At 46.6% G+C, this 16,666-nt stretch overlaps 4 protein-coding genes and 1 long non-coding RNA gene across 5 annotated transcripts; 3 read left to right on the top strand and 2 right to left on the bottom strand.

Moving 5' to 3' along the window:
• Positions 1 to 9: 9 nt before the first annotated feature.
• cdk10 (cyclin-dependent kinase 10) lies at positions 10 to 3,302 on the bottom strand. Its single transcript, XM_029153295.3, has 13 exons — positions 3,168 to 3,302; positions 2,805 to 2,877; positions 2,664 to 2,735; positions 2,488 to 2,590; positions 2,277 to 2,358; positions 2,105 to 2,172; positions 1,858 to 1,910; positions 1,703 to 1,772; positions 1,450 to 1,509; positions 1,246 to 1,369; positions 1,023 to 1,162; positions 886 to 938; positions 10 to 805 (listed from the first exon to the last, which is right to left on the bottom strand). Exons 1-13 carry the CDS (start codon positions 3,252 to 3,254, stop codon positions 705 to 707), a joined length of 1,086 nt encoding a protein of 361 aa, XP_029009128.1. The 5' UTR covers positions 3,255 to 3,302; the 3' UTR covers positions 10 to 704.
• Positions 3,303 to 3,350: 48 nt separating this feature from the next.
• LOC129604286 (uncharacterized) lies at positions 3,351 to 4,291 on the top strand. Its single transcript, XR_008695057.1, has 2 exons — positions 3,351 to 3,453; positions 3,738 to 4,291. It is a non-coding gene; the product is annotated as an uncharacterized LOC129604286 (long non-coding RNA).
• A 931-nt stretch (positions 4,292 to 5,222) lies between these two features.
• LOC114857718 (charged multivesicular body protein 4b-like) lies at positions 5,223 to 7,054 on the bottom strand. The gene is made up of 5 exons (XM_029154473.3): positions 6,754 to 7,054; positions 6,239 to 6,335; positions 6,034 to 6,142; positions 5,692 to 5,836; positions 5,223 to 5,592 (listed from the first exon to the last, which is right to left on the bottom strand). The coding sequence occupies exons 1-5, from the start codon at positions 6,917 to 6,919 to the stop codon at positions 5,522 to 5,524; spliced, it is 588 nt and encodes a 195-aa protein (XP_029010306.1). The 5' UTR covers positions 6,920 to 7,054; the 3' UTR covers positions 5,223 to 5,521.
• Positions 7,055 to 7,056: 2 nt separating this feature from the next.
• chmp1a (charged multivesicular body protein 1A) lies at positions 7,057 to 11,979 on the top strand. The gene is made up of 7 exons (XM_029154472.3): positions 7,057 to 7,196; positions 8,261 to 8,280; positions 8,378 to 8,455; positions 9,513 to 9,659; positions 9,790 to 9,918; positions 10,032 to 10,225; positions 10,628 to 11,979. Exons 1-7 carry the CDS (start codon positions 7,190 to 7,192, stop codon positions 10,647 to 10,649), a joined length of 597 nt encoding a protein of 198 aa, XP_029010305.1. The 5' UTR covers positions 7,057 to 7,189; the 3' UTR covers positions 10,650 to 11,979.
• Positions 11,980 to 13,508: 1,529 nt separating this feature from the next.
• Positions 13,509 to 16,008, top strand: slc10a3 (solute carrier family 10 member 3). Its single transcript, XM_029154616.3, has one exon. It carries the CDS (start codon positions 14,086 to 14,088, stop codon positions 15,499 to 15,501), a length of 1,416 nt encoding a protein of 471 aa, XP_029010449.1. The 5' UTR covers positions 13,509 to 14,085; the 3' UTR covers positions 15,502 to 16,008.
• Positions 16,009 to 16,666: the final 658 nt, after the last annotated feature.

Here is a 16,666-nt window from a genome sequence, read left to right as displayed (position 1 = left end):
GCACAGCTGCTGTTTTGACATCTTTATTTTGTTTATGTCGTTGACCTGTTGCCCGACGGATTTGAATGACTGATTTAATGACACAAACAGGTTTTGTGACAAGCTCTCGTGGCTTTAACTCAAAAGACTGGAGACAGAGAACATTGCGCTAAACAACATGTTTGTTCAATAAGCACCATCTAACTGTAAGATACTGGATGTACCTTTACAACAACGTGACAGCTAGCGCTGCTAGCAGAAGGTTACAGTGGTTATAGTGTAGCCTTGGAATGTTTCGACCAAGCGATGGTGGATCAAACCAGGCTCTTTACTGTCCTCTCAACATCTTGACATACGTTTTCTTTCATTTCTCAAAGGCGAATCTTCTGCTTCACCTCCCAGAGGTATCGAACAGATCCTGCGTCACTGCACGCTGAGCTGAAAGATCAGGAACGGCTTGTTTGGCTACTACAACTAAACAGCTCAACTATAACGTTACCTTGCAGTTAAACAGTGGGAGCGTTGACGAGCAGACGGCGTGTAGAGCATTGATCAGTAGAGTAAAAGCCTTTAAAACGTCCCATCATTGCAGTGTGATTATTATAATCCTGTGCTGATCTGTAGCAATGACTGGACCTTTTTGCTCCTAACACCAACGTCCTTCAGAGCCAATCCGCATCCCCAGCCGTTGCCGTGGAAACCAAAAGCGATCCAGTTGGCAGCCGTCACACTTTGCTCCGCTTGGAGCGTTTCTCTGCCAGAGGAGGACCGGCGGCCCGTTTGTTGCGATGGTGAGGAAACGTCGGCATCAGCTCTGGTTCACAGGCTGCACAGAGGAGCACAGACACAATAAACACAACAGCAACTGCAGCTAGAACACGCTGGTTGCAAAGTGACTCCACTCACGTAAGGGTTTCTCTTTGAAGTAGGAACTCTCCAAACAATCTTTGGCTGTTGCTCTGGACCAGAAAACACAAGAAACTAATACATATACGAATATGTAACAGCATCATAACAACAGCAGGAAAAGCATGTGTGTGTACCTGCGATGTGGGTTGTACATGAAGAGCAGGTTGAGCAGCCTGTGGCCAGCATCAGACAGCCAGGTGAATTTATTCTTTAGGTTGTTGTACGGCTGCTTCCTCAAACTGTACTGACTGATGAGGGGAAGCTGGGAGAATCCCTGGGAGTCACACACACACAATAATCTTCCTTTAACATCACTAAGAGTTTTCAGCTCGTGTGGAGGATGCGCTGATGTCTCACCGGCCAGATGTTCTCGTTGGGAGTTCCCAGGAGCTGCACGATCAGGTCGACCTGCTGGATCTCAGAGGTCCCAGGCAGCAGAGGCTTGTGGGCCAGCAGCTCGGCCAGGATGCAGCCCACGGCCCTGCAAGGCAGATGCCATGACAACCTTAAAAAAGGAGCTGACTCGACAAAACTGTGGCTATGAGCTGCCGCCACGCTCACCACATGTCCAATGCTGTAGTCTGGCTCCTGCTCCCTAGGAGGAGCTCCGGAGCTCTGTACCTGAAAGGCGACAGGGACAAAACACATTTCATGACAGAGGCTGGAGCGGAGGTAATGGAGCTAAAAAGGGAGGATTAGTAAACTGGATTAAAGGGGATGTTTCCACGGAGACCGCACGAGCACGACTCAAACAATCTGGAGAAGACGATGCTCAGGCTGAGCACACTTCAGCTGACAGGACCCCTGAACTCACCACAGCGTGACCACTCTGGGGGTCATGGGCTGCTGGGGGATGCCATACATCCTGGCCAGGCCGAAATCAGCTGGATGCAGAAGGAACATCAGTCAAGAACAAAGAGCAAAGTCAGGGATCAGCAGCAGCTGGCGGAGGAAAGAGTGACGACTCACCAATCTTAACGCAGCCTTTGTCCGTCATCAGCAGATTAGACACCTTCAGGTCCCTGAAAGCAGGTGACAAAAGGGTGAAGGTGACAATGACAATGACAATGTTTGATACAAGATACGACAGTTCAAGATAAATACACTTAATGAACAGATATCTTTTACTAGACAGATTCTTTCATCTGTGACTTGTGCTTATAATGTTTTCTGAGAGAGTTAATTGTTGAGTCCCTAGTAAATATCAGGGACTGACCTGTGTATGATGAAGTTATGATGGAGATACTCCATACCTCTGAGCAGCTGAAGAACGATGCACTTTACCTGAGTAAGAGAGAACAAACGGGCACAATGCGAGGTTTTAGATATGGGTGGTCCTGAAACAGAACAATTACGTTAACGCCCCACTGAAGGTCTGAAGGTCCCACCTGAGCCTCAGAGAAGGGGGTCTGCATATTTTCCAACAGACTGGCGAGATCCTGTTCACAGTAGCACATCACCAAGAAGAGACTGAAGGACAGAACATGACGGGACGTTTACAGAGGCCACAGGGTGTGTGTGTGTGTGTGTGTGTGTGTGTGTGTGTGTGTGTGTGTGTGTGTGTGTGTGTGTGTGTGTGTGTGTGTGTGTGTGTGTTACCTCTCCAGTTGGCTGCCTACAACCACTTCTTTGAGCTCCACTATGTTGGGATGTCTGAGCCTCAGCAGCAGGGTGATCTCCCGCAGGCTGCTGATGGGGATTCCTGCCAGGAGCAGAGCAGCACGTCACGTCATCATACTCTGTACTTCCGTCCTGCTGCTTCATGACTAACTCACCGTCCTTCTCGTTGTCCATCCGGACCTTCTTCAGTGCTACTATCTCGTCAGACTTGGTGTCTCGGGCTCGGTCTGCGTCAGAAAAGCAGACACGTCGATATTTGCAGGTTTAAACGGGTGGATGCTCAGACATGGACTTACAGACGATGCCATAGGTTCCTTCTCCGATGCGATTGAGCTTCTCAAACTCCCGGACACTTCTGCAGCTGCCAAACTATAAAACAAAGGCGACAGAGGATCAGTGAGCAGGTCACGCATCGTCGTTCTCTCCACGTGCTTAAAGCGCAGTTTTAGGACGAAGCGTTTGGCATCGCTGCTGCTCTAATGAACAGAGGACGTAGATGCGCATGCATGCATGCAGCAGCAGCAGGTCGGGTCAGCGGGACCCAGGGTGCATCGAGCGGACGCACACTGTACCGGGAACACGCTAACGAGCCAGTAATGAGATCAGCTGCGACTTTGCCAGTGAATGCAGCGAGTGAAGCCCCCGCTCGCGTCTCTTACCCGGTCCTTCGGAGGCACCGTGAACGTGCTGTTCTTTATGGAGCGCAGCGTGATGCGCTCTGGCTCGTCCTCTCCTGCGGCGTCCATGCTATTGACGGCGATCCGTCTCCGGGTCGTCGACTGCGCGAAGCGAAAAGCTCACACCGCGCAGGGCGCCGCCATTGGCTTCCGCGCGGAAGCGCCAGCTGGTCGACAAAACTTTCCCGGAGTTAAAAACCTCTAAGAAAACGGCCGTGAACGACTGCGTGTGTGTTTGTGCGTCTGAAATGAAGTCACACGATATAAGGTTGTTTGACTTTGCTGACTGCAATCTAAAAGGGAAAGTAGTTGCAAGTGAAGTTTGTAAAACAAATGAAGACGAAATAAAGTAATCAGGGATTATAGTCACACACTGATGCTCACAAAGACGGTGATATAATTAATTTCCATAATTCTAGTAAAGCAGCACATGGCATGGACTGAGCTGTGCTGTCCTCTGGTTTAGTGTATCTCACCAAAGGGTGAGCGAGTGCTGACATGCTGGAGGTGTGAGGTCACTATGTGGTCACTGTCTTTTTCCCCACTATGAAGGGCATGGAGGACGGCCTGCGCTCCTTGACGGCGTCGGCGATGGTGAGGGTGGAGGCTGAGCCGTAGATGTTCTCCCTGGACGGAGCTGTGACCAGGATGGTGGGAGGATGCGGAGACAAGCCGGCCGGGTCGGCTTCAGCATCGGCCGGAGACGAGGGGGGTCTCTCTGAGGCGTTGAGGAAGGACAGTGATTAAACTCACAGACAGCGTGGGTGCTTAATTTCATTCTCATACCCCTCACACAGGCTACAATAGCTGCTGTTCCAGCCTTTTACTTAATTCCCATGGAGTCTGATCGTCATGCAGGTCACCAGGGCAACCCTGACGACTTCCAGGAGTGTGTGTGGAAGTGTTCCTCTATCAGGAGCGATGACGCTTCCTAATTGGATAGTGCTAATGTCCTAAGCTGGTTAGAGCTGCGTTGACATCATTATCCAGCGGGGAACAACATCATTTACCACTTTACCATTATATAATAGATGATGGGCGTAGCAAAAACATCAAATTATGCACAGTGTCATTAAAAAGTTGGATACTCTGCTGGTTTACACTGAGCCTGGTTTCTGTCATTAATTCTACATGAATGAAGACCAGCGGCGGAATCTCCCAGGGTGACTGGGTGACAGCTTGTGAAATTGGTTCCTACCTGTATTGTCCTTCTGACTTGCTCCAGACCCCATCAGGCTTCAGTCAGCTGCCGTGACCTCCCTCATGCATAGTGCTCACATGATCGCTTTTAAATTGTCAGTGTAGAGCACATGCATCGTCTGCATTAGGAGCGACGCGTGTGGAGCTGCTGCTGCCAGTGCTCCTCTGCTGTCACTGTGTGACGGGATGAAAGGCACTAATCCTGTGCTGTGGCTTACAGCACGCACAGCAAACACTGAATTTAAAGAGCACCGTGCTGGTAAACTCATGACTCATTCCAAAAACATTATTAATGTGTATGCTGCCACATGACGGGACTTGGTGAAGAGAAATGGAGACATAAAAAATAGAGGAGCTCAGTGTGTGAAGGACATCCAACATCTAATGGTCCATAGTGACCTGAAGCATCTATAACAAGCAGCTTTATCACAAAGGAAGGTTCTAATCCTGGTCCTAGAGCAGAACCTGAACTGAAAGCTGGTCCTACAGAAAAGCTTGGTAGCTTATTCTACATTCCACGTCAGACCAGATCTGAGAGAGAAGCACAAGGAACTATGAGGCCTGGAAGACGAGATGGAGCTGCAGCTTTAAGAGCTTTGGAAGACTGAATTCTTTCCTGGATTTTGGGCCTAATAAAGGCATTCTTATTTTACAGGACAGAGAAGCTGATGTAGGAGAAATGTGATCTCTCTTCCTGAGTCCAGTCAAACTCTGGCTGCAGCATTTTGAAACAACTGGAGACTTATTGGGGCAGACTATAAGCAGGACCCAGCTCTTTGTTCACTGGATTTACTATTGTAGTGGTATCAGTCAGAACAAATACATCTACCATTCAGATGCTGTTATTAAGTGTTTTAATGTTGTTTTTTTTAACAAAAGCCTTCGATCAGAAGAACCAACCAGTCCAGCAGGATCAGAGCCAACACATCTTCACAGTGAATGTGCAAAACACTTTTAGTAACGCACCAAGTGACAACCACTGGTGAAGGAGTTTCTGAAATAGTGACAAGTAGCTAAAACACTAGGTGTGAACTGTCATGAAACTCTCCAGTCTGGACAAACCAACACATAACTGTAATTAACAACTGCCTAATTGTCCCATTCTTCTCATCTCTGTGCTGTAGCAGGTGGTAGGTTCACGGCGTTTCATTGGCCCAGCGCCACAGACGCTCCAAATCACCCTCAAGCTCATCTTCTTCTGTGTTGTCTTGGAGAAGAAGAAAGCAAAGCCTCAGATGTTAGCTGCAGGCAAGCAGTGGAGGGAAGGAACTGGGTCAGCACTGAGACGCATGTCGCTTCATGTTACCTGGACCCAGCGTCCACGGTCGGACCTGCTCCACGCGCTTCATACCAGTGCTGGGTGACACAGCAGCCAGTACTTGGACACAAGGGGCTTTGCTTTTGTCATCCACAGTCATTTCCAGCATCTCCAGCTCTGTCAGCAGCTCCTCCTGAGGTGAACAGCGTCACAACACGTCATTGATCAGCAGGCTGGTAATACGACTGAAAGGCCATATTAGTATTTGATTTAATTCACAGCAGCTCTGCTGTTAATTATACTTTTGCAACATTATAGTTTCTCAGTCTTTAGGTTGAAGGTTACTGAGCATTTGATTACAATTCATTACAGAAGATGTTGACGCTGTACCTCATCAAGGTCCACTCCAAAGTCTGCAGATGTGTAAAAGGCGTCTTGTGCCACATCTGGCTTCTCTGTAATGTCTTTGATCAGGTCGTTCATCTTGTTCACAATGTCTCTAAAGGCACAGGCAGAAGCTGACACATGTTCTACAAGTACAGAGCATCAGGTTTTCTTACAGTACGTGTCATTCATTTAGATAATGTTTCCTTACACGTATTCCCTGACGAACTGCACAGCCCTGACAGCACAGGCCACGCACTTGAGCTGGTTCTCGTACCACTTCTTCCTCCTCAGAGCCTGCAGCGCTCCTGGAGCAGAGACAGAGGATCTGACATGCTGTACTCAGTGGTGCTACGAGGAGAATGTATATACTGTACTAGAACTCTGTAGCACAATGACTGTCCCAACGTGAGCAACCAATACATAGTCTATAATAATATTAAAAATGTCAAAGCAACAATCTAAAGACAAACTCAGATCAAATGAAGTTGCCTGTTTATGCTAACACAGTTTACACTGCTGAGGCTGTCAGCTTCATATAAATACATGTTGTCTCTTTTATTAAAACCAAAATTACTGGTGTCAGTAGCTGGTTTACAAAACTCGACTGGCTGTAGACGCTGCTAGCTTAGCTTAGCGTAGCAAGAACTTCACAAAGAACTGTATAGCACTAGTTATTAAGTCCATGTTCATTTAAATCAACAATCAAATTAATCTGAAAATCACCTCTTCTGTTTGTTCTACAGTTGTTCTTGGCAAGTATGAGTTCCTGCCACATTTGTTTCCTTAGAAATTCTTCCTTCTTCAGCAGCAAACCTTCTCCCAGGTGAAGTGTCTGGGTTGTGTCTGGTTGACTGGGCTTAACTGTCTCCTTTTGTCTTCCAATTAACATTTTAACAAACACAGACGTATGGGTACTTGTACTAAATTTGTACTTTCTATTAACTTACACGTTTGATTAGTGTCGTTTCAGCAGTAGGTGGCGATATTGGTTTATTTGAGCGAATGCAAGAATCTTAAACCTAGGCGAAGAAGACGGATTGTCACGTGACTAATGTTAAACCAGGAAGTGCGGTGTCAGGTACACGGTGAAATCAAAACAAATCAACAGTAGCCTGTTGAGAAAAATTCCTTGATTATTTGAACACATATTTCAGGCGACATGGATGGTAAGTGGTGTTTTAACCTTACGACAGTTAATTTATATGAGTTTTGCTTGTATTTTTGCCAAACCACGAACGTATTTATAGTTGGCTAACATTAGCTTGGGCGGGTAATTAGCTACGCAACTGTCAGGTTGCTGTGAGACCTGTTCTTGTTCAGTTAGGTTATTTTACATGTCTGAACAGATTCCTTTTTGCTGTGCTCTTCTATGTTATTTACAATGCATTAAAGCTGCCTTGCGCTGGATCGGTTCTTAGCGGTTGACTGTTTACTCAGGTGTCACTCATCAAATAATACGTGTGCGCAGGGCTAATGTCGGTAGATACTGTAATCTGGTCCACTAAATCAATAATACATTGATAACATTTCCACAGTGCATTTATAAACCCATACAGTTATATTTTACTGGCATTAATACACTTAGCAATAATAATGTGTGTTGTAAAAGGTTTCCCATTACTAGATTATTGTAACTTTCCATCAAATGCTTTTAGAGGTAAGTCATTTGTTTTAGTTATATGTGCTTTGGTTACTACGGACCGGGTGTGTTCAGTCAACTAGAGGCTGGAAGATTGCAACTGGCTTTGTGTTCTTCCACTGCACCATCAGTTCAGCTTTTTTATTGACTCATGATCACTGTAATGAGCTGCAGGCAGAGCTGGGACACGTTAGTGGCCATTGAGGCCTGGAGTGCCTCACCCGATTTATATGCTGGTCTAGGATTTTTACCTTTATCTTAGATAGTGACGTGGTCAATATAGTGATGTTCACTATATGGTGTCCAGTTGTAATGAAACTTTGTAGTGTCTATTTGTAGTGTCTGTGTTTGTGGACCTGCCTTCCAACTTCAGTTTGTATTATTTACACCATTATGAAAATTCTCCCAGAGACCAATACTCAACAAAGTCATCATGACCCTAGCTACTTAATTGTCCAATACTTAAATAATAAGGGTTCAGAGAATAGACAGTGTCACCAGACTCTGTATGTGTTATCATGTGCTTAGAATTTGGCCATAGTAGTAGTACATGCCCTGCTCCTAACTGTGTCTCTTATGGTCACTCCACAGAAACGCTCTTCCAGTTAAAGGTATGCATCTCTGAAATAAATTGCATGTATTGAGAAGATTAATATTTAACATGCACATAAAATGTATTAATTTCATGTGCTTACTTTACATTTGCAGTTTACATCAAAACAGCTTGAGAGATTGGCCAAGAAAGCAGAGAAGGATTCTGAAAAGGAGCAGGCCAAGGTCAAGAAGGTAAGCAAATGGCTAAGCCACTGGGTCATTGTGTTGGCTGAATATAAGATGGAAAACAAGACAACTGTTTGCAATATATTCATGATTCTGCTGTTGTTGTGTCCCTGAATTATTAATAAATGTTCATTTTGACCAAAGTCACCAAATCATACAAAATAATGCACCAGTATTGTCTATGGGTTTGTTTAATTTTTTATTTATATTAGATTCACTGCATATTTGCAAACTTGCATATTTTATTTAATTTAGTTCTTCCACTGATGAAGCCTCCTCTACTAAGTTGACAGTGTGTTCCAAATGTTCCTCCCTATTTAGCATAGGCAGTCGCCCCACCAGTGCAGGAGGGCATGCGCAGGACTCTCATACAGAAGTTGGTGAAGCTGGAATAATGTTGCATTTCATGAATCTAGTGAGCTGTTGCTTTCAAAAGACGATATTACTTTGCAAAATAATGGACGTGTGTTTAAAAAAAATCAGTATCTGCACATTTTAAACCACAGTCGTCAACAGGGGGCAGCCAAAGTTTAGCATTGAATAAATGGGACCTTCCGTTCCCTCTATGGCTCAATGTATTCAGTGGTAAATATGTTGCAGTGTCACAAGGCAAGTCTGTTTGTTTCATTTAGAGAAATTCACAAGACCTGTGTCGTGGAGCAATAAGAATGCAACACAGACAATCTATCATTATCTCACTGGACAGGGAAATTTGCCTCTTGAGTCATGACTGTGACCTCACTTCTCATTTGTATCAACTCGTGCGTTAAAAGATTACATGCTTTTAAATTAGGATGGATGAGGCCTTCCTGCTACTGTTTTCATAATTGTAGGAAGGATTATTACTGCTAACTCTATATAACTTTGAATCTACACAATAATATTGATAAAGACAAACCAAGGAGAAATCTAGATTAACAAAAGATCATTGACAACAACAACATGTCCAACAAGTCCAACATGGACCCTCTTTGTTGAGCATATACGTCCCTACACATGTGAGGGTTTGTGGCAAATACTAGATGAGGTTGAACTGTTACACTGTGTTGTCTCCTTTCTCCAGGCTTTGCAACAGAAAAATGTGGAATGTGCTCGAGTCTATGCAGAAAACGCTATTCGGAAAAAAAATGAAGGTCTGAACTGGCTGCGCATGGCGTCACGTGTTGATGCTGTGGCCTCTAAAGTCCAGAGTGCTGTCACCATGAAGGCTGTAAGTTACTGCATGCATGACACCGTACAGTCCAATACTGCATGAAGTTGGTCCTTCTGTTTTAATTAACTTAGGGCGAGAAGATCAGATACCATGAGAATAAATGGAGTTCTCCTATTTTTTCCCCAAGGTGACCAAAAACATGGGTCAGGTGACCAAAGCTCTGGACAAAGCTCTTAACTCCATGGACCTCCAGAAGGTGTCTGCAGTCATGGATAAGTTTGAAAGTCAAGTACAAAACCTTGATGTTCACACCTCGGTGAGCAATGGAGTCCTCTTTTTGAATCGCAGTTTTGAGAACATGGGGCTTAGACGAATGAGTCAGACTTATTTTTACCCCCATTCGTTCCATCCCGTTCTTTCCCACGCCAGGTTATGGAGGACTCCATGAACTCTGCAATGACACTGACCACACCTCAGGACCAGGTGGATGATCTGATCCACCAAATAGCGGAGCAGAATGGCCTGGAGGTGATGGATCAGCTGAGTCAACTGCCAGCAGGAGCCACTTCAATCGGTGCAGAGAGCTCACGGAGTCAGGAGAAGGAGGACCAGCTGTCTCGACGGTAAGTGAGGATCAGTCACCAGGTGAAGTCCTGTGTCTAGTGTATCACAGGCTGGGTTCCCTTGTAAAGCTGTATTCATGCTTTGACACTATGTGAACAGGCAGTTAAATTATGACATGAAATGAGGAAGTTCGATTGCTCAGCATGTTGCCACAGTTGAAAACTGTTGTTTGCAAAGAGAAGCTGCGTCAAAGCGATGTCAAGCTCTTAGTCTGTTTATTTGTAATGAGACACAGGCATGATGTCTACACAGACATGGCACCATCTGGGGCTGTGCTGAGAGCGGGAAGTGTAACATAAGAACCTCAGACCAGCGTTATTAAGCTGCATTAGCTTGGTAAATGTAAACTGTCTTGTCTCATCTCAACAGTTCAGCTCAATCATTGCTCTCACACGTTGCAGGTTGGCTTCTCTGCGGAACTGAGGCTTCCTCCTGGAGCAGTGACAGCTGCCTGACGAGCCTAATGACAGAGGCAGGAGCTGTGTGTGTTTCTATTGAACTGTTCCTAGCAGGAGGACTTAATGAGCCTATTGATTACTACCCCCGTTCTATAAATATATATGTACACACATAACCCAAATAAGTAGGCACGAGTCGCTCCCTGGTTCACCTTGCTGTTTCGATCCTTTGCTCCTGTTTCTATTGTCCCCTCTAATTCCCCACAGGATCTCAGTTTTCTTCTTGCTTTTCCTGTTTTCCATCCTTTTTATAGCCCTCTGTCTCTGCCCATGCCTCTTTGTTTCTGCTCACATGCTCCTGAATGTCTGCTCTGTACAGAAGAAGAAAATCTGTTCATTCAGTTTATAAAGGAATTTACCAACTGTATATTGATTTAAAAAGAGTTTAACATTAAGGGTCCTGGTGCAGGGTAGCTTGAAACGGTTCAGAAGATTTTGTCAGACGTGACTTGGTGGAGGCGTGTATTTACTAGGAAAAACATCTTTTTCTTGCACAATTTTGAGATGTTTCTGTTTTTTTATTGTTCATCTAATTTTCCTGCTTGTATTCACTTTTCCTGTTTTGTTGCTTTGAATGCCTTACTTGGGATGCAGAGGTTTGCATAGGGGCGTCCCCACCAGTGCCTGAAGGACAATAGTTCAGAGTGCAACCTTGGCCAACACTGCTCACGTGTTTTCTGTTCCTCCTGTGGCACACGCAGGCTTTTTTCCTTTTCTTCTTCTAGACAATTTCCACTTGAGCCCTGAATGTGGTAACTGAGGTCGGGTTCCTGTTCCTCCTGGGCAGACATTTTCTATGGCTTTAGCTCCGTAGCATCAACAATCTCTTCTCATTTAGGGGTTGACATTTTCACCCAGCAACATCTAAACCTCCATACATTTGCTAAGGGTTCTTTAATACCCTTATGATGCTTTTGTGTCTTAGGAATACAAGCTGGAAACTTCTTGATTTGCCTTGCTTAGAATATATTAATGGACATATTTATGCTAGAGAAACAAAAACAGGTCTTCTTTGAAGGATAAAGTGTAGAACAGCTTGAGAATGATGGGTTTTGTTTGGTTGTGTGACATTCTATAGTTCTTTGTGTGCTTTTCTTTCCTGTCTGCGTTCTCCGTGTGAACACTACTGAGGGGACAAACCTCCAGCTGAGACAGAGCAGCTTCAGCCTCTGCATCACATTTAAGTTCAGTGGGAGGTTTTTATTTATATTGAAGTTTCCACTGACTTTTGCAAAATCACTCTTTTGTATATTTAACTGGTGGAAATAAAATGCTGCCCCTGAATACGTCTTTAATCTGACTCCAGCTCTTTGTGTGCTGAGTGTAGGTACTTCTCTCACACTGGCGTACATTTACGTTCATCTGCTTTTGCTCGTTGCTCATTGTAGGTCAAAATCCTTGATTCCTGCAATATCTTTACTACAGATATGTGTAACTGTGATGCTTTAATTGATCATTTCTGCGATACATTCATGTTCATGCAGTAATAATGTTCTTGTAATTTCATATACTGTACATGCTCATGTGAAGCTGTTCTGATTTGTTTGAATGCTAATTGACTGAAACTCCCAGGTTTCAGTCTAACAACTTTTCCCATTTAAAACAAAAGTGAGGCACTGTTGAAAGTCGAAGCTTGTTGAAATCCATGACTAGTTTCTCTGTAGAAAATGTAAATAATATCAATCGATATAGTTAGAGACCTGGAACTGACTTCAGATTATAATGACACGTGCTGTCGTTTGGGCACACGTCGGCCAACAAGCCGGTTCCACAGTGACGCTGGAATGTGGAGAAAGGCGGCCTTAAAAACAGGAATTCTAATGGTCCTAGAAGCCTCAAGGCCAAAAGAGCTGTTAATATATAAAAAGACTCAAATGTAGCCCCACTCTGCCACCGATGCCTCCGACAGCAACCTGCCTTCTGCCCAGTGACGGCTGGAACTGGCTCTACTGGATTAATAAACCCATGTTTTTTCTTTATGCTGCTTATGTGGACGTTCAGCCACAGACACATCATCTGGCCGAGGGCAATGAGTAACGTGCTGCTGAACCAGCATTTCAGGAGGAGGCTTCTAATTAGTCGTCATCTCGGCTCGTGGCCTTATTTGCAACACAACACAGCACAGCTGGTCTGAGGTGCTGCATGAATATTCACAGAGTGGAGGACGCGTGGTCCCCAGGGAAACGGCTCAGCCTGAAACCCTCAGAGAAACTCCAGCTCAGAAACTGAAAATTAATTCCTCAACAGAGTTCCCCTTTAAATGCACATGATCGTCAGCGTCAGGTTTCATGTTTGTGTACGACAAACAAGCAACAGCCGAGTCGGCGGCAGGATGTAACTGGAAACCACTCAGTGAGCGAGTGTTGATTTCCGTCCATGGTCAGAATGGATCAGTGTAGATGCCAAAGGGTCAGAGGTCAGATCTGCATAGTAAAAGTTTAGAAGGAGGGCAGATCCAGAACCAGACCAACAAGAACCGGGTCCACGGTGTGAAATGAAAAAGACTAAAACCAGACGCGGCGTGGGCTGCGTGAATACAACAAATGACAGTGTCTGTCATTTCCGCCATTTTGGTCGGAAAACCAAAGCGTTTCCCCCTCGTGTGTCTGAGTGATAGATAATCCTTCTGCCCCTCCCCCACCTCCCCTCCCTCCCCCATGTGGGGGCGCAAACAGTCAAGCTGGAGACACACTGGGAGGGAGACAGGAAGTGGCCAAACTTTAAATAATAAGCGAAACGTTTGTCACTTGGTAAACATTCACTAACACTAACTTTAGTAGCATGTTAATCTTTATTATCAGATTTGCAGAACAGAAGAGTGTTATTAATAACCAAAAACAATCATAAACAAAACTAAAACTATTTCCTCTTTTTGACACAGACCAAAGTGAGTCACGTGACACTTTTTTAATGCTGTGTACGCAGAAATAATAGACAAAGACACTGCTGATGATGGAACAAAATTAGAAAGGATGAATTACCTCTGTTTGAATGCGATGAACGTTAAACACACGTCTATTACAATCAACCTTTAGCTGATGTTTTGAACCGGAAGCGCGCCGTTATTCAAGCTAGCTTCACCACACAAACAGCGGCGATGCCCACGGTTCCATCCACCGGGAAGACAAACGTCTGAGACGGAACGTGAGCTCGTCAGCGCGGACATTTTAGCGACCAGGGCCCACGGACAACCGCGGGAGACGCTGTGGGGCTCAGCGCGGCGCTGGGCGGGGTGATGTGTAGGCTCCGGTATAAAGGCGGCGAGAAAATGGGAGCCAGACGAGGCGTGGACCCGCCCGCGTCGGAGTCGTGTTGTGCCAGAGTAGCATGAAAGGTTCGCTGCAGGGGAGCGAGGCGGTGTTGTAGCCGTCGGCAGCGGGGCTGAAGCGTCTGTCGGGAGGATGAGGACGCTTTTCACCGTCAGCTGTCTCCTCATTATCACCGGCGGAGCGGAGCGCGCGTGGGCCACCGGAAACCTCACCGTCGACGGCGGCAACGACACCGAGCCGACCGCCGGCGGCGGCAGCAGGTACATCCGGATCGGAGACGGCTCGTCGCAGGAATTCGAGTTTCCCGAGAACACCAACGGCGTGATCGTGATCTCCAGCGGGTACCGCAGCTCGGCGGCCAGCAGGACGGGCCGCCACAGCTGGAAGCAGACGGTGCGAGTCCGTTCCCTGGACCCGGAGGTCCTGTCCATCCTCAACGTGACGGACGGCGGCCACGCCGGTCCGCCCAGGAGCTACATCATAAGCATCCGCTCCGGGTTCCCAGGCACCGCTCAGCTGCAGATCCAGCTGCTGGAGCTGGATCAGGACTCGGAGCCGCTAGTGATCGAGGAAAGGACCGATTACTCCATCAGGGTGGCGCCGGGCAGCGATGACCCGGCCACCCGGCTCATTCAGTCCGGTGGCCTGTCCCACTTCTCGGAGAACCCTGTGCTCTTCGCCTTGCTGCCTCTCATCTTCGTCAACAAGTGTGCCTTTGGGTGCAAGGTAGAGGTGGAGGTGCTGCGGGGTCTGCTCAAGAACCCTGTCCCGCTCCTTCTGGGGGTGCTGGGCCAGTTCCTGGTCATGCCCCTGTACGCGTACTGTGTGTCCAGGCTGGCCTCCCTGCCCAAAGCGCTCTCCCTGGGCCTGGTCATCACCTGCTCGGCGCCGGGGGGCGGGGGCGGCTACCTGTACAGCCTGCTGCTGGGCGGGGACGTGACCCTGGCCATCTCCATGACCCTGGTGTCCACGGTGGTGGCGGCGGCGGCCATGCCGCTGTCCTCGGCGCTGTACGGGCGGCTGCTGGGGGTGCACGCCGCCCTCCACGTCCCGTTCGTGAAGATCCTGGGCACCCTCCTCTTCATCGCCATCCCCATCTCGCTGGGCATGCTGGTCAAGCTGCACCTGCCCGCCCTCACGCGGGTGCTGCTCGCGCTCATACGGCCCTTCAGCTTCGTGCTGATCGTGGGCGGCATCTTCATGGCCTACCAAATGGGCGCGTCCATCCTGGCTAACGTCAGACCCCAGATTGTGGCGGTGGGCGTGACGGTGCCGTTGCTGGGGCTGGTGGTCGGGGCGGTGATGGCGAGGCTGGCGTGCCTGGCCCCCCCGCAGAGGAAGACGGTCAGCATCGAGGTGGGCGTGCAGAACAGCCTGCTGGCGCTCGCCGTCATGCAGCTGTCCTTCCGCCGGGCGGAGGCGGACTTTGCGTCCCAGGCGCCCTTCATCGTGGCCCTCAGCAGCACCACAGAGATGCTGCTCATCGTGGTGGGGTACGTGGTGCAGCGGAGGCTGTGCGGTTCTGGCGTCCCACGGAGCGATGCTTGATTGTAGCTGCAGCTTTTCTTTTTCTTTTTCTTTTTTTTTTTGCTCTGATCTTTTGGAAAATCACACCTTTTCGAAACTTGTGTAAATTTGTTATCGTTTGGACAAAGCGCCCAACAATCAGCAGTCCACTAATCACTGTTGTTGTACACAGGACGGTTAATGGACTTCTTTTGTTGTTTCATATGTTAATGAAAACCAAAGGCCTTTTACCCCCTGGGACACACACAAGTTAGTTTCACAGTATTTTTAAAACCAGATTATACTGTGAGGCAGTTTATGTAAATAGAAGACAAATACTTATTACAGAAAAGATATTTTTCTACCTGTTTACATTTTGTAAAGCAGTTTTTGTATCATGTTTACAGGAGGTCGTGTGTCTTGTCCTGGACGAGGGAAAATGATAATTTGAAAGTATTTGCTACTGATTGTGTTTCCTGGATCTGTGAATCCGTGTACTTGAATATTCTAAAAGAGAAAAAGCTAATAAAAAATGTTGTGGAAGCTTCACTTTGTGTAGTGTGTCAGCAGTTTGCTGTTGTGGTTGTTTGCACTTCCCGACTGCTTGGTTCCACTTTTACACCAGGGCGGTAGAAATGACAGCTGCTCACCGCCGGCGGTACTTAAAGAACGCACGCTTATTTTCCAGTTTGAGGTTTTGACTTTTACATTTACAGAGAGGAGGTTGTGTGAATTCAGCCGATGTGCTATATAATATATTTACATATAAATGATTGCATCTTTTTTTGTTAAATACATGACGGATGTGAAGGAAATGCCCTGGTTTCTAAAAAAGCGGAACTAGTATATTGCCCAGCATGCATTGCTATGCTGAACAAACATGCATTATTATTCATTCCTAGATTAGTTCAAGTTTAAATGTAACAATGCTGCAAGTATTGTAGCAGTATGTGTGTGTGGCCTTGATAGTCTGATGTAGGAAGAACTTTTAAGGGACGTAAATAAAAAGAAATTCTGCAGTTGAAGGCGTTAGAACCACTCCACAACCTTCGCATCAAACATCTTAAGAACTATTAGTCCAGGGGATTAGTGAGTGTTTCTGGTTTAGTGTGGAATGTTCTGGGAATGTTGTCAAGAACGTTTTGTCCGAGTCTGGCAGGAATCCGCCAACTGGGACAAAGGCTTCAAATCAGAACAGCAGGTAAAG

This window comes from Betta splendens, chromosome 6 (genome assembly GCF_900634795.4).
Source record: "Betta splendens chromosome 6, fBetSpl5.4, whole genome shotgun sequence".
NCBI classification, from domain to species: Eukaryota; Metazoa; Chordata; class Actinopteri; order Anabantiformes; family Osphronemidae; genus Betta; species Betta splendens.
Note: the sequence above shows the minus strand (reverse complement) of the source record. Positions and strands in the feature narration are given on the sequence as shown.

Excerpts from the sequence above, each read along its gene's own strand:
- cdk10 (XM_029153295.3), bottom strand. The coding sequence starts at position 3,254 with ATGGACGCCGCAGGAGAGGACGAGCCAGAGCGCATCACGCTGCGCTCC. Across the intron at positions 2,736-2,804 it reads AGGAACCTATGGCATCGTCT|ACCGAGCCCGAGACACCAAG; the intron begins GTAAGTCCATGT and ends TTTCTGACGCAG. Across the intron at positions 1,510-1,702 it reads CCCAGAGTGGTCACGCTGTG|GTACAGAGCTCCGGAGCTCC; the intron begins GTGAGTTCAGGG and ends GTCGCCTTTCAG.
- LOC114857718 (XM_029154473.3), bottom strand. The coding sequence starts at position 6,919 with ATGTTAATTGGAAGACAAAAGGAGACAGTTAAGCCCAGTCAACCAGAC. Across the intron at positions 5,837-6,033 it reads TTGGAGTGGACCTTGATGAG|GAGGAGCTGCTGACAGAGCT; the intron begins GTACAGCGTCAA and ends TGTTCACCTCAG. Across the intron at positions 5,593-5,691 it reads ACCGTGGACGCTGGGTCCAG|ACAACACAGAAGAAGATGAG; the intron begins GTAACATGAAGC and ends TTCTTCTCCAAG.
- chmp1a (XM_029154472.3), top strand. Across the intron at positions 8,456-9,512 it reads AGCAGGCCAAGGTCAAGAAG|GCTTTGCAACAGAAAAATGT; the intron begins GTAAGCAAATGG and ends TCCTTTCTCCAG. Across the intron at positions 9,660-9,789 it reads GTGCTGTCACCATGAAGGCT|GTGACCAAAAACATGGGTCA; the intron begins GTAAGTTACTGC and ends TTTTTCCCCAAG.
- slc10a3 (XM_029154616.3), top strand. The coding sequence starts at position 14,086 with ATGAGGACGCTTTTCACCGTCAGCTGTCTCCTCATTATCACCGGCGGA.